This window comes from Narcine bancroftii, chromosome 9 (genome assembly GCF_036971445.1).
Source record: "Narcine bancroftii isolate sNarBan1 chromosome 9, sNarBan1.hap1, whole genome shotgun sequence".
Classification (NCBI taxonomy): Eukaryota; Metazoa; Chordata; class Chondrichthyes; order Torpediniformes; family Narcinidae; genus Narcine; species Narcine bancroftii.
In genome coordinates, this window is record NC_091477.1 from 96,217,330 (window position 1) to 96,234,333 (window position 17,004).

General features: G+C 39.8%; 1 protein-coding gene across 1 annotated transcript in view; it reads left to right on the plus strand.

Moving 5' to 3' along the window:
* Nucleotides 1-17,004, plus strand: part of LOC138742472 (uncharacterized) — a 250,679-nt gene that overhangs the window by 61,997 nt on the left and 171,678 nt on the right. Inside the window, exon 7 of the mRNA XM_069896948.1 lies at nucleotides 3,182-3,247. Within this exon, the coding sequence (XP_069753049.1) occupies nucleotides 3,182-3,247 (66 nt within the window). The remainder of the gene's footprint in view (nucleotides 1-3,181; nucleotides 3,248-17,004) is intronic.

Genomic DNA, 17,004 nt, shown 5'->3' on the forward strand with positions numbered 1-17,004 from the left:
AATGACATCTTTAATAATTGACCCCAATATTTTCCCCACCACTGAAGTCAGCCTAATTGGTGTAGAATTCCCTGATTTTTCTCTCTCCCCTCTTAAAATGTGGTGTCCTATCCAATCCAAAGGAACTGATCCAGAATCTAGAAAATGATGGCAAATAATCACAAATCCCTACTAGCTTTCTGGGTTCTTCCTAAAGTATTCCAGGATGCAGCCAAGGATTTATTGATTTTTCAATGCCATCAACTTGCCTAATACAGTTTTTGACTGATCATTCCTGTTAATTCCTCCTCTGCTCTAGTCCCTTGGGTATCCAGCATTTCTGGAATGTTATGTGCATCTTCCTTAGTGAAGACAGAACCAAAAATTGTATTCAATTGGTATCCCATTGATTAACAATGTAATCAACCCTCGGGCTGCTCTAGACAGGAATTACAAAAATCCCAAATTCATCAAGGGTAATTTAGATCGCAGTACACTTCTGTGTGAGGATTTTGGAGATTGCCTGTGAGAAGCTGCTTCAATTTTGGTCCCACAGTGTGCATTTTGATTGCAACAAGTAGCCAAGATCGGGACAAAATCAGGTACTTTGTCAACTTGCCTTCATAGAATGCTGAGAATGATGAAAGCATACAACAAAATCTGAATTTTTTTTTTGGTCACCTTTCAAAATATTACTGCAGAGTTTCTCTGCTGAGCCTTGTAGTTAAGCCGAGAAGCTGATTAATTAATGAAGAGAAATTATCAATCAAAGATAAGATTCATATCTATTATAAAATAATTTCTTGGCCCTTCTCACCAATCTCATTATCCCCCTTTCCACTGGTATCCCAGTTAATTGGCTCTGCAGTGCCCCAAGATAGGAAGTTCTTTGTGCTGTTTCCACTGGGCCACCCTTAATTGGGACACTAATTGCTTTTCCACGGAACACACTCATCCCCGCGGAACAGAGTATACTACCTTCAACTGGAAATGGGTGACTTTTTGCTGTCCCTTTTCCACTGGTTTTATCAGCACGCCGGCATCAGCAAACACTGGGAATATGAGTGGGGTAGAGGTGGTTAATCCCCGGTGTGAATTTGATGCTGGCATTCGGACAATGTTCCTTTTCCACTGCACCCTTTCCCAGTAAATTCCCAGTAAATTCCTGGGACAGGGCGCCAATGGAAAAGGGGCTAGTGAGTACTGACCTCAGCCATTTTGTTTATTTTATACTGAGATCAATTTGCTTTATCTTTCTCACGGCACCAAAAAAGTTGTCCTGATTTGTTACTTTGTTGGGGTTCAATTTTTAAAATTAACTATCTTTCTAGAACTATAATTAGTCTATTAAAAGCAAATTCTCATAGAGATCTATTTCCGATTAATGTTCATATTTCAGCAATTGAGACATCAGTTTTAATGTTAATGTGTCATTTCTGGAAGCTCCCATTGAACGTAACGACTTTTGTGGCTCTTTTCACCTGATATGCTAGTGTCCACTATTTCTATATTAAACACAAATTGTATTCAAAATGCATAACCCTATGGCATCTGGGATACTTGGAAAGTATTAATGTCACTGTAAAATACTACTTTTAACAATTATTATTCCTTGGCTGATCTTTATATCTTTGCTGCATGGCTGTTGAATCTGATAAATTGGTATGGACTGAGGTGTCCGTTATTTCGGTACCGGTGGCACTGCGGATTTGGCCAGCAGGATTTGTGCTTCGTGATGTGTTTTTTTTTCTCTGCAGTTTAGGGTTAAGCTTCATTTCCACTTGGCTACCATGCAGAATGTGACAGCCCCAGTAGAATATTTACACAGTGAAGGGAAATCTGGAATTGCTTCCAATCAGGCTGGTTAAGCAACCACATGTTTTAAACACTTGAACACAATTGCAATTGAGAAAATAAGACAATTAATATGGTTGCTCTCCAAACTGTGATTTATGACAACTTTTAAATTATAAATTGTAATTACCAAAGATATAAAAAGAATGGTATTGAGTTAGATTGCACTAGAAAATGTTAAGAGTTGAACAGGAGATGATGACTAGGTAATGTGCTCCATGGCCTTTCATCTCTAATGACTATTTAAAATTTATTTGTGCACCCATTGATTATGATTTTCTCCTTTGAAATCTCTTTGTATCCTCTTATCTATGACTGCCTACACCTGTATTGAAATGTAATCTATTATAATCTTGCACATTCCCAGTATATTTTTGATCTTGTGTCTGCTATACATTTTGAAACTTTACTCAGGACAGTATCGCTTTATTTTTTTTCCTCTCCTGTTCGATGACTACATGGCTTTTCCCCTTAATTTCATGTTCGTACTGAATTTGTCCCTTTCATCCCACAAGATACATTTGGTTTACTTTGTCAAATGTCTTTTAAATTCCTAACATATTGTGCACCATCCTCTTCATTCTTTCAGCAGACTTGAGTGAATTTATGAAAAACAATTGAATTTAACTAATTCATGTTGATCTCTTTTAATTCAACTTTTTGAGGGTACCAATTAATTTTGATCTGGGTTATTGTTTTTGAAATGTTCCCATTATCAGTTATGATGATTGGCTTATATAATTGTTAAAAGCAGGAGTATTATATTTCTAAATTTTGATCCTCTGGCACAACCCTCCTCTCTGAAGAAAAGGAGAAGACTGGCTAGAACTCCAGCAGATTCTCCCTCTGATCTAGTAGGCTTTCTATCTGGACAGGTGTACTTTTGTTTTGAATGTCCTTTAAAGTTATTCTTTTCAGTCTCTTGTCTCTAGTTTCTCGACTGACAAATCATTTATTGCCATATATTTGAACATATTAGTATTAATAATGAAAGGATCTCAATTTTTTTTTGTTTTAGGAGACTTCTTGACTTGCTATTCTAATTACTTTAAATAAACTGCTGTACCTGAAATCATTCGCCCAGGCAGTTCATGCTTTGAAATGCCCTTTCTTTGCCCCTTGAGAGAATGGAGTTATTCTGCACCTTAAACCTTATTGCTTGTTTTCATGTCCCATTTTGGTAAATATGAGTGTAGAAGGACCCATACTTTGCAAGGCTGAGTAACTTTTAGTAATCTTATTCACGAACTACAATTAATTGTATCAAATCTTGAAAAAGCATTTGAAATTATTTGATAGTTGAACATGATAATTGTATTAAATATTTACTGAGAATTTTTGTTTGCAGCATTTCAATTGGAATCAGTTATATTTTGGCTGGTAGTGAAGCTTTTGCTGAACTCTTACAGATAAGGTGAGTGGAAGGTTATACATGTAATTAGTTTTCAGTGATCTGTTTAAATTTGTTTAAAAAGTGCACTTTTTAAAAATCCACGATAAATCAAAATAATGATTTTTACTGAATTAAAAAGTTTGTAATTGTTGTTTTAATGACATTACCCTTTGGACTCTGGCCATTTTAACTTTTGATAATATATACTCCAGACTGGGTCCATGGTAGACTTCAGTAGGAACACCTACAAACCAGCTGGTGGTCGGGTATAAAATCAGTCCTGGAAAAGAGAACATGGCGTACAGGTATACCCTGCTTTACAAATACTCCAAATTACGAAAATTCACTTTTACAAAGAAAGCCGTGTTAACTTTTACGAAAGGATTTGAATAGGTTTTCACTTTTATGAAAATAACGTGCAATAGTAGTGAATGGGTCTTTGCTTTACGCCATTTTGGCTTATGAAAGGTTTCATAAAGCAGGGTATACTGTGTCTATGCTTGCTGGTAAGGTCATCGAAAGGGTTAAGATGTGTATAAGGTTTATATCTACTTATGATTGTGTCAGTCAAGACTGCAATGTCATTCACACTCCATGCTGCAGTGAGACAAAGCTCAAGATTTATTTATTGTCTTATTTCAAAAAAATGTGATAAATGGACTAAATGTTATAAGGTCCTCTGTCAAGTCTGAGACGGGCCTTTAGGTCCGCCACATCTGTACCAACCTTTTTGTTCATCTACACTAATCCTACTTCTCTGCATTCACTTAGTTTGATTTGCAAAAGGGAAGAATTTACAGCTGAAAAGATGCAAGTGTCAAAAAAAAGATACAAGCTACTTGGGTAATTTGGCTTCATTAGAGCTTGTGTGGGCATAAGTAAGTAATTGCAATATTGCATTGAATATTAATACAACACAGACCTGAAACTGCAAAGAAAATATCTGCTGGAGAAACAGCAGGACAAGCTGAATCAGTAGCAGGGTTGCACTATTGATGTTTTATCAACCCAAAGCTTAGGACAGAGAGCTGTGAGGGAAGATAGCCAGTAAAAAGAGGACGGAGGCCAAAAAGGATGACAGACTGGTGAGCAAGGTAGGAGGGTGGAGTTGGGAGACAGAGGCAGGTGGGTGATGTGAAAGCACATGATAAAAAGGGCAAATGCAGCCACGTGGGAGAGGGGAATGTAGATATCGCTGCTGATAGGTAATGAGCCGAGACACAGGCTACCAGTGCTAGAACCTGATAAGTCAGAAATGTAATATTGGAAACCATTAGGGGAGCGATGAAAGGCAGAGGGAACCAGGTGGGTGACAGCATCCTGTGGGTGAAATGTGTGGTAGAAGGTGGATGAAATCAGAAGGTGAAGCGGGATGAAATGGAGAGTAGAATGTCGGAGTGGATATGGGAAAGGGAACAAAATAAAAGAGCTGGAGCAAGATTGGAAGGAGACAGAGGAACACAGGTAGTGTTACCTCAAATTGGAAAATGAATTATTTGTGCCATTGGGGTGTGGACTACACAGGTTTTTCTAAATACAATTTGCTGGAGGAAGTCAACTGGTCAAGGAGCATCAGTGGGGGGAGAAAAGAATGTTCTGAAATTAAAGTTTTCATCAAGATCAGAATCAGAATTTAATGGCATGAACATAATCATGAAATTTGTGGCAGCAACACACAGTGCAATATAAACCGCATTACAAAATAAATAAAAATAGTGCAAGAAAAAGACAAAGTATGGCTCATTGCTCATTCAAGAATCTGATGTCATATGGGAAGAAGCTGTTCTTGTGCTGCTGAGTGCTTGTCTTCAGGCTCCTGTACCTATTTCCTGATGGTAGCAGAGTGAAGAGAGCATGGCCTGGCTAGTGGGGCTCCTTGAGGGGAAAAGCTACTTTCTTAAGGCATTGCCTCCTGATGTCCTCAATGGAGTGAAGACTGGTGCCCATGATGTCACACGTCGAGTTAACAACCCTCGTTTTTCTTGTCATGAGCACAGGCACGTCCGTACCAGACAAGGATGTAACCAGCCAGAATGTTCTCCGTGGTACACCGGTGGAAGTTTTTGTCAGTGTTCGGTGATGTACTGAATTCCCTTAAAGTCCTCACAAAGTATAGCTGCTGGCGAGCCTTCGTTGTGATTACATCGACATGGAGGCTCCAGGACAGATCCTCAAATATTGACACCTAGGATTTTTAAGTTCTTGACCCTCTGCACTGCTGACTCCTTGATGTTCTCCTGATTTCTTTCTGAAATCCACAATCATCTCTTTGGTTTAACAAATGTTGAGTGCAAGGTGGTTGTTGTGACACCACTCAACGCGCTGTTCTTTCTCCTTCCTGTACGCTTCCTTTTTTGCTGTCCGTGATTCTGTCGACAACCGTGGTGTCATCAGCAAATTTGCAGTTAGCATTTGAATCCTTCCTAGCCACACAGTCATGGGTTTAGAGTGAGTAGAGCAGTGGGCTAAGCATGTATCCTCGAGGTGTGCCTGTGTTGATCGTCAGTAAGGAGGAAGCGTTTCCAATTTGTACTGACTGTGGTCTTCCGATGAGAAAGTCAAGGATCCAGTTGCAGAGGGGGAACTTGTTGACCAGCACTGAGGGAATTATGGTGTCGAAGGCTGAGCTGCATTCGATGAAGAGCTGCCGTATGTACGCATTGCTGTTGTCTAGGTGATTCTGAGCTAAATGGAGAGCCAGTAATATTGTGTCTGCTCTGGGGCCATTGTGACAGTAAGCAAATTACAGTGGATCCAGCCCTTTATTGAGGTATCTGTTAATTTTGGCCATGACCAACCTATCAAAGCATTTCATATCTGTAGATGTGAATGCTACTGGGCAGCTCGATTGAGCTTTATGATGAAACATCCATCATTTTTTTCACCCCACTGATGCAGCTTGACTCTCAATTCCTTTAGAAAATTGTGTTTGACTTTAGATTCCAGCATCTGCTGACTCCTTTGTATCTCCAGAATAAAAGTTTTATCCTCCAATTTGCACGTGGAGAACTGGGAGCTTGGAATGGCTATTGTAGACTAATTTCAGATGATCAGCAGATCGGTCACCTCGTGTGTGCTTGGTTGTGTGCACTTCATCGGGAGCACTGAATGCAGTGATGCCATGAGCAGAATCAGGCCATTCAGCCCATCAAGCCTGCTTGACCATTGAAATCATGGCTGATGTACGTTTCCTTTCTACCCCATTCTCCTGTCTTCTCACCATAACCTTTGATACCCTTGCTAATCAAGAATCTCCACCTGCTCGTTACATATACCCAATGACTTGGCATGCAGAGCCTCCTCTAATTCCACAGATTTACTAACATCTGGCTGAATAAATTTCTCCTCAACTTTGTTCTAAAGCAGGGGTGGGCAACCTTTTATTTAAAAAAAAAAAACTCGCATTCCACCAAAAGTATTCCCTTTGCCATAAGCGCTCTGTGGGATTGTTTAAGGTGGTATGGGAGCAGGAAGGGAAGGTTGAGATCCACTGCCCTAGATCCAATTGTCACTGAAATATTTTACCCTTGAGAAAAATTATCATTGACCTGTTGCCTTTGGAGAGATAAAACCGGTCAGTGCACATAATGATCGATTAACAATGATTAAAACTGGTTTTCAAATATATCTTTCCACTAACATACCACCTTAAGCAATCACTTACTAATCACAGCACCTATGGCATAGGGAACACTTAAGGTAGAATGTGATTTTTTTTTTAAAAAAGGTTGCCCACCTCTGTACCAAAGGGATGTCTATTCTGGGGCTGTGCCCTCTGGTCCCACGTTCTCTCACTACTGGAAACATTTTCTCCACACTTTATCTAGCTAGCCCTTTCAATATTCAGTTGGTTTCAATGAGGCCTTTACCTCCCTTCCCCCACCCCCAGCCTTCTAAACTCCAGCGTTTATAGAGCCAGAACCATCAAACACTCTCCATGTGCTGTTTTCTCTTTGCAGAGGTTCACGTGCACTTGCTGAACCTTGTCCACTGTATTCTGTGCTCTTAAAATTGGATGAACTGGTAATTCGGGTAACATTATTATTAATTGATTAGAAATAAGACTATGAGAATGCAATGACTCTGATTTTAGCTTTCTTGCCTGGGAATTTATTTTTCATAGGTAGAGCAGGGGAGGATTATAGAATTCCTTCCAGAAATGATTGATGCTGATGCAATTAACTACCCTGGAAGGAAAATCCGGGAGGTTTTTGTATTGATACTGCAACTGTTCTTTCCAACGCTCCCTGTGGGTTATGCCATAAAACTATAATCTTGCCCATCTATTATAATTATTATTATTATCCCAAGAGGTGGTTGCTCCTATTAGAATAGCAAGTCCATGAACAAGCCAAGTTATTTTTCATCTGACTTGTGACGTGCCAAATTTTGAATCTCTGCGCTGGTCTGGGAATTTCATACAACTCAGTGATTTAATTGAAGGATGGCTCCTGTTGCCTTCAATTGCTGGAATTTAATGCTTCTGTGAATAGATAAGATCAGAAATGAGAAAGACCTGTGATATCACACAGAAGCTGTCAATTGTTACCTCGGTTACCAGTAGAATTTTGTAAAATTATTGAGTAAATCTTTATTCAATTGAATGTAACTTTTATGGCAATCATTTTCAGAATCAGGATTTATTGTTATGAACAAGTCATGAAATTGTCAGTGCAAACATAACATTATAACTATCTTATGACATTACTATATATAAAAAAAAAACAATAATAATTCAGGAAAAGTAATGCAGTGTCTTCGGTTCATGATTTTTCAGGAATCTGATAGCGGTGGGAAAGAAGCTATTTTGAAAAATAATTGAAACTACCACAAAACATCAAATTTAATTCCATCTTCATGGCACTAAATTCTGATTCTAAAGGATTAAAATAGATTAATATTTTAATAATGAAATGCTTATCTAAAATTATCTAAAAGTACACTGTACTTGGAGCATTTTGTACAGTTCTGGTCATCTATTGTAAGGTAAAACATCATGAGATGGGAATGTGTAAGGAGTTACCCTGTACAGGGCTGTAACAAGATGTGAATGCATCCTTGTACTTACAAGATAAGAGAGACATTGATGGATTGAGAGGCAGGAAGCTAGCAGGGAAAGGATAGCAACAGTTTTAGTCATTGGACAAGTAATGATATGATGATGTTCTAAGCACGTATCCAAGGGTATAAAAAATCACCATTTTGCTGATAACGGCAGAATGCATTCTCCGACTAACATGGTTAGTTGCAAGTGTTACAATCCGGTAATAAAGAACAAAGAACCCTGATTTCGACTCAGTCTGGTGTTTGTCTCACTCATTCATGAACAAAGCAGACCTAACACTAGCTATACCAAATTAATTTTTAAATTAATTTTTAAAAGTGCATTATTTATTATTCTGGCTTCTCCTTCACTAAAATGAGCAGATTCAATTTTGCTTCATGTTTAAAGTGATGCAGAATCCAGTCCAAGGGGAACAAGGACAGGTTACACTCCACTGCTGAACTCTGAGGAATGCATGGCCAGAGTGGAGTTGCCAAAAACTGAACAGTGACCAGCAAGTTTGGACGAGTCTCCTGTTTCAAGGCAGTTCTGACATTCAGCCCAGAATGCTGTATCATCCATCTCACACCACATTTTTTTCCCTTTTGGATGTGTGTTTTGGATGATTTTCAACGATTCAGTGTAAATGAGCTTGGTGTAAATGTCCAGGTAATACCAAACTCCAAATCCATCTTTAAAAGTGAAAACATAATTTTAATGTCGCAAGAGCAAGTATGAAAGGCAGAAATTAAATGAAAAAAGAAATTATTTCAGGTTTCCAACATCAGGATTAAGAATTGGAAGTCTTTGTCAAGTTGCACATGTTGCTAGAACATCAGAATTAACATTTCAAAAAAAAATTAATTGAAACCCTACTGATGTGATTTTTTTTTTTATGTCGTGTCTTTCGCAATCTCTCGATAGCTCAGTGTTTTTTGAAATGTCATCATTGCAGTAATGTAAGAAATTGAACAGTGGAAGGGGGTAAGAATGATCAGGCCTGCAGAAGAGGAGGGTCAGAAGTTCTATGGAAAGAGTAATTGGTGAATGAAGCATTAGTACAGAATAAAGTGGTGTTCAGGTACTCGTGTTGAGTCTGAACACAGTCGACCTGTGTTGGAGGTTCACTGGAAGTGATGCTGTTGGATGGTGGTGTTCAGTAGGGTAGAATGAGAATTGCTCATGCATTTAACCATGTGAAAGTTGGGATGGTATAATAATGTGCATGGGTTAGTGAGAAGCGGTAGGGCAGTATGCAGTAAAATGTTAGATGTACTATTAGGTTAAAGCACCTAACATTATTATAATGAGGGTGAGATTGGCAGTTTTAAGCAAATGGAAAAAAAAATACTAGGGGATGAGCCTTGCTGCAAGATAATGGATACCTTGGAATTTGTGATGAACCTGGTGTATTCAACCAACCTCTGGGGAGGCGCCAACTCCAGTGTCCACAAGACACACATTGCATAACTTTTGTTGTTTCTGTGTGTGCCTAATAGCCCCTCTACGCCATACATATAGAAGACATTGTGGCGGCGCACTCTCTCGTGGTGAACCGGCCCCGTGTGTAACGCCATGTGGTGGGGCAGCCATGGGAAGATGGCGCCATCAGGGGTTCTTCCTGACTCAAACCTTCCTCTCAGCACGCGCCTCGGGCAGCGATTATGATGTCACCATACACATGGTGACTGAGCCAGCATGCGCCTCGGGCAGCGATTATGATGTCACCATACACATGGTGACTGAGCCAGCATGCGCCTCGGGCAGCGATTATGATGTCACCATACACATGGTGACTGAGCCAGCGCTGCCCTTAAAAGGGCACGCACTAAATTCAAATAAACAGTCATTAACAACCCTCAACATGGTGGCTGTGCTTCCCTCAGCTACGCAGAGTGCCACAGTGGTGACCCCGACAAGCCCAGATGTCTTTCTGGACTCAGACATGGATTCACCTGAGATTAATGCTGTGACAATCAAGCTTCTCTTCCCCCCCCTTCTGGGTAGGTCACTTCTCCAAATGGAGGATCATTGCCTTCCCAAGATCGTGTTATATGGCGAGCTCTCAACTGGCCACCAAGACAGAGGTGCACAAAGAAGAGGTACAAAGACTGCCTAAAGAAATCTCTTGGTGCCTGCCACATTGACCACTGCCAGTGGGCTGATATCGCCTCAAACCGTGCATCTTGGTGCCTCACAGTTCGGCGGGCAGCAACCTCCTTTGAAGAAGACCGCAGAGCCCACCTCACTGTCAAAAGACAAAGGAGGAAAAACCCAATATCCAACCCCAACCAACCAATTTTCTCTTGCAACCGCTGCAACCGTGTCTGCCTGTCCCGCATCGGACTTGTCAGCCATAAACGAGCCTGCAGCTGACGTGGACATTACCCCTCCATAAATCTTCGTCCGCGAAGCCAAGCCAAAGAAAAGAGATATGTTTTAAAGGAGATAAATTGTGGCAGGTTTTTTTTAGTGTAGGTCACATACAAACACTTCAGAACAGATCTCATTTAAAATACTGGAGGTCTGCTTAAGTCAGACATACAAGCTCCAAGTGCCTTTGCAAAAGCTTTGGCAAGTGCCTATGGATACTTCACTAATGGATCGTTGTTTTGAAAAGCAACCGATGAAAGAATTCAGAGGATTGGGTTCAGAGCCACAGGCTGTCTGAGTGCAGTTTGCTGTTCTAAGAGGGTCATGTGGATTTTTCAAGCAGAGAGAGTCAAACGGGTTTTTCTCAGAGAGACGGATAGAGGCAGAGAGAGAGAGAGAGAAAATTAATTTCTACAGTGCTACAATTCAGCAGCAATAGCTGGGACTGGAACATGACAAGCTGGCAAGATTGTGGAAAAACCCCATTTGGAAGATGGCTTGTGAGTGCTTAGTTCAGCCTGGTCAAAGCCCTTGTGGCCCATTCAAGAGGAGAGGACTGGCTGCCTAATGTTTCACTTGAAATAAGAGAAACAAAACGGAACTCTGTGGTGACCTGAAAGAAAGAGGTTATCATCTGGGAAACACTGATAGTGCAAGTTTCTTCATATCCAGTGAACAATAAATCTCTCTCTGAAAACCAACAAGATCCTTCCTGAGCGGTAACCATTTACCTTTCGAGTACCAAAACCTGGTGCACAATATAAAAATTGCCTACAACCAGTGAACGTGGAGGAATGAGAAGTGAGATTGGACTGTGAATTAGAACTTTCCTCAACTTACACACACGTTACATACACATGCCCCTAGAATTAGAGGGGGGGATGGTTAAGTTAGGTTAGTTAAGTTATTAGTAATAAGTTAGAGTTTGACCCTGTTTTCATGTTTAACAATGATTAAAAGCAACTTTTGTTTAAGTAACCATTTGTCTTGGTGAATTTCTGTTGCTGCTGGGTTTTGGGGTCCTCTGGGCTTGTAGCACCCGTAAATTCTATTTATTTTGGATCACTATGCATGCATGTCATTTATGTGTAGGATGGAGAGAGAGTGAGAACGTGTACTATGGTCCAGACCATGCACTGTTTCATTGAGTTGTATATTGATATTGAGAATCTGATGACAATGAACTTGTATAATAACCTTCCAGTTTCTGATGTGTTGTTCCCAATCTTTCAGAATAATGTTTAAAATTAGACTGTGGAGAATAGAATGATTTTGGAAGATAAATCACATGGATAATTGTTGTCTGCTGGGTAAATTGTTTTAAAATTCTCTTTTGTGTATATAGATGTATTTGGAAATATTAGGCAACTACTTCTGAATCACAAATGCACCACTTAACTTGAACAATCTTATTAACTCTTGTGTCTTCTTTCCTTGTTTAATTTCCTGGGAATGCTATATATCCACTTGAATTTAATTTTTTTGTGGGAAATCCTTGTTCCTGCCTACTTCCAAGTGTGTCCATTGTGAAGCATGTCCATGATTCCTTAAAATTATGATTTAATTTTGAGCCTCTGGGAAGAGATGCTGCAGTTCATATTGACTGGTTCACATTGAAGAGATTTTACATTTAGTATTATCGTCTTCTCATCTAGATGTTTGATGAGTGAAGGGAAGATGGGGATGTTGAGGGAGAAGAGATGGAACAGGTGGAGATTTCAGGTTTAAACACAATGCTTGTAATTTACTGAAGCTAAAAAGAAATAATTGAATCAATGAGTGAGACTTGATATATAGGAAGGCACAGCCCTGGTGCTGGTGTGGACCTATGGAGAGCGGAAAGAGGCAGAGTGCCCCTCTGCAGGGTCCTACCATCCAGCCCAACTACTGACAGCCCCACACAGGCTTTAAATGACCTATTAAAGGAGCCAATGGTGTTTTATTTTTAAAATCCTGCAATTATGCAGTCTGGGGCGAAGATAGCAGTGCCTGTGCATGGCAGCAGCCTGAATGGATTGCAGACTCCAGGAAAGCAGACATCTGGTACAGGACACCAAAAAATGGAGAGAGCACCCCTGTTTGACGTGGAGAAGCAGAGGAGATGACCCTATGGAACAGGTAACCATAGCAGCAGACGAATGAGAAGCTCAGTGGCTGTAAAACACAGGCTGTGGGCTGTTGGCAGCTCAAGGTGAGGAACCCACATTGGCTGCAGGCTGGTGATAACTTATGGTCAAAGGTCACAAGGCTGTCAGCTGCTGTAGGGGTACTAAGTATTGGAACCAGGATGAGAGGAATCAGAAGGCGGATTTGGCTCCTGAGATGCTCGGACTCTGAAGGCGGGTTTGGCTCCTGCAAAGGCGACCTGATCGTGTCAGAGGTTCGAATCTGCTGCTTGGGTTACCCATGGTTTGGGCTGAAGTCTGTGTGGCTGCAGAGGCCTCAGAAGCATTGGAGAGAAATCCACGGACACTCATGACTTTAAAGGGACTCTCTTTTGCTTCTCTTTCTCTGACTGTAAAGAACACCAGGCAATTTATACTAATGGTGAATCTTGTGGTAGACAAAATGCAAGTTTGGGTAATATTAATCTGTTATTATATGACAATAAAAGAATATTCAATTTTTGTATTTCTGAATCTTGGGTTCATTGAAGGTATCTTGATGGGCTGAAGTTTATCGTGTTTGGCAGATTGGAAGTAGTCAGGAGAGCATCAAAGTGCTGTCCAAATAATGAAAGCTGAAAGCAGAAATGAAGATCCTAGGCAGAAATGTACAAGATTAAAGTAATAAATAATAGAGGTTAGAAGTTGGAAGCTTTGCTCAAAATTCAATGGAACATAGTAACCTAAACAATCTGCAGCTGTCTGAGGATGTAACTCGAGAGGAACTCCACCCAGGTCAGGTAAGGTGTTAAACATTGTCTTCACATATGTTGTATTTAATTGTGTTGCTCGTTTTCATCTTGCAATATTTTATTGCAAGAAATTGCAAGTCATCTCAGAGTAGATGTCATGACAGCAGGCATATGATGCAGAGGAGAAATGACACAAGATAATGCAACTCTAACAGTGCTGGATTAATGCAACTGGAGGCCCTGGTCTAGGAGACGTTGGGAGGCCCAAACTTAATGGTGTCTGATCATGAGAAACAAAACCTCGTTCTCTTCTTTATCTACCCAATGAAGGTAGAATATTACTGAAATTTTAGTATTGATAAAAAGATTGTTTATAAATTTATAACCTTTAATAAGTTTACAAAAGTATGGCATTAATGATGACTTTCAGACAAAACATTCAAAACTATGTTTCAACATTACAAAGTCAGAACAGTTTCTTTTGATCTTTTTTGGATGCAAACTTATCAATGATATCATTAAAATCAGCAAGTTGCAATTTATCATTTTCTATGCAGATCAGAAATCGATCTTAAGGCATTGTTGACTGTAAATTAAATATTATTGTGATTCACAATGTTAAATAAGAATCCTCACTTGTTCTTAAAACACTTGACATAATGATAGACAGTAATCTCAAAGCTCTCACCAACAGTCTCGACTGTGGTAATACTGCAAAAAAATTCAGAATTCCCGCAAATTGAGAATTGGCCATGCGGGAAAATCCTGTGGGAAAACTTGTGTAACTGTTAAACATGAGTGTTTAATGTAACAAAACAACTGGGCCTAGATAGTAAAATCAAGGGCGGGTGTGTTTGACACTCCCTTCAATGTGTTCCTGAATTTTGGACTTGTGCTTTCAAGTTATTTTGGCGTAGATATTTTGGCCCCTGATTTTTATCATTACAAAGGAAATAAATATTATGGTAAATTTTTAATTTTTTTTGGCAGGAGCCCAAGGGCTCCCTAGATTACGAGTCTCTGAGCTGCAGCCTGCTCAGCCCATATGCAAATCCAGCGCTGATTCTAGAACTCTGAGTTTCTGATTTGGATGTGAAAACAATAAGGCTTTGTCTTGAAATGAAGTGACTGTGAGATTGCTTGGAGCTGAAAAGCACAACAGGGAGCATAGCTGGATTCTTGGATATAGGTCCTTTCATGCTGTGAAAAAGCCAGACAGTAAAGGCGGAGATTCTCTGCACTTACAGTGGGAGACCTACCTCTTTGAATGCACCATGACCAGCACCAAGGCGCCGACTATAATCCCACTTGGGGAAGGATAATCAGCGGAGTGTTGCGCTCCACTGCCTTACATGAATGTACAGCCACTGCAAGTGCATGATGACACCATCAACCAGCAACCTATCTCTCCTCTCCCTCCATGACCCCCTCAGGGCGGGGACGGCCGGTGGGGTCCGTCAGGGGGCAGCCAGTGCAAGCTGTGACAGCCCTGCTAACTGCTTTGACACCTCACTGGGCTGCTTCAGCCTTTGGGGCTGCTCTCTGTGGCTCAAAACACAGCAGAGCAATGGCTGTCTTCCCTACCCATAATCTCCCATGCAGCTGGAACTGATCTGGGAAACACAGTGGTCCCAGCTATATGGTGGGTTATGGGTAGGGAAGACAGTCATTGCTCTGCTGTATATTTATGATGGGTGGCAGTATGGCACCAGTTGCCCCACCTCCGGAGGGTGCTACGAGGCGCTGCTCAACATGAATGTCATGCCAGGTGGAGTCCTAGTATGAAAGGGCCTTATGACTGAGTTAATCAGCGTAATCCAATTTAACTGGCTACAGAGGAATAGTATTTGAGAGAGATACCATCAAGTCCGTCAATCCTGCAGTAACTGGCACAAAAAGTAATTACCCACAGTGTTTACTGTAACAGAGGATATTGCTTAGAAATAGCATCAAAATATTAATAAAGGAAAACTTTTTAAATATTATGACAATCTTGCTCATTTGAGTGCAATTGCAACAGTGCCAGTTTTGCTTTTAGTTTGTGTAAAACTAAAATATCTGGATTGTTCAGACAGTTCTGCTGTGATTGTATTGATGTATTATTTTGCCATTCTATACCATCCTATATTGAATGTTGGAGATTTATATTTGGGGCAATAATAAAGTTAGAACTAGTTGGATTAATTAAGGCATCAGCAGAAGTTTAATGTTACAATGAATTGCAACAATTACAATCAATCATCTGTTTGTGCAATATTGCATTTTTGCAAATTCTGCCACATTAATCAAATTGCCTAAATTTAAACATCCAACTCATTAAAATTAAAAGTTAAATCATTTTTTTTCTCTAGAGTGAAAATCTATTTGGCTTGTCAGATTTTAATTCAGCATGCTGTATTGTTGGAAGGTAACCTTTGCATATTGTGTACATAAGCTTAGCTGCGAGGTGGCGTCTTGTCTTGGACTATTAACACTTCATTGATGATTGGGAACCTTTATCTAAATGAGTGTCATATTAATATTATGAGTCCCTAACTATGTTATTACACTTCCATGGAATGTTAATTCTACTCCCTAAAAAGAAAATGGCCAAAGAAAATAAATGATGGCTCTTTGCCGCAGAAAGTGATCAGACACCTAAATGATTTAAAACAAAAATGAAATATTCATGTTGATGAATAGAAACATTACAATCCTTGCGACTTCAAAATTTATGATAGACTAAAGAGTTTTTGCACTTCCAATTAGTGTCATAAACTTCTATTCTTTAATTAACTGTCATATTGGGATGGTGAATGGTGTAGTGGCAATCACAGTGACAAATATCTTGCTTTAGTGCTTTGTGTCTTTGCTTTTTTTAAAAAAAATTATGCATTAAAGATATTAGCATTTTGATGCGCAGGCTCTATGGATAGTATGGCAGCATGCTTAGTGCAAACCTATCACAGCACTAGCGACCTGGGTTCCAATCCAGAGCTGCCTGTAATGAGTTTGTGCGTTCTCCCCGTGAGCTGCATGGGTTTTCTCCGGGTGCTCCTCTGTCCTCCACTCTCAAATGTATGGGGTTGGTAGGTTAATTGGGTGGCACGGATTTCATGGGCCAGAAGGGCCGACGACTGTGCTGAATCATTAAAAAAAATTTTTTAATTCAGTCTCAGTTTCTACAATGTAGAATCAACTCCATTATCTCTTCGTCTAAGGCAAGATTTGTATTGTTTTCATTACATTTGAATATATTCATTTTGTGGAGTAAAACTTTAGAAAACTTTTGCTTAATTTTAATGAATGCAAATATGCTCCCATCTCCCTTGCACTTTTTACTATAATTTTTAGTAATCGAGCATTGAATAAGTAAAGAAATATATTTCCCCTTAAGAGTGCATGCAACATAATTAACCTGCTCATTGTTACCTTGGAAACTTCATCATGCTACTCACTAATTTTACATTTTATAATCCAGCCTGCCAAATAATGGAGGATTTTAAAAGCCATTACAGTAGATGA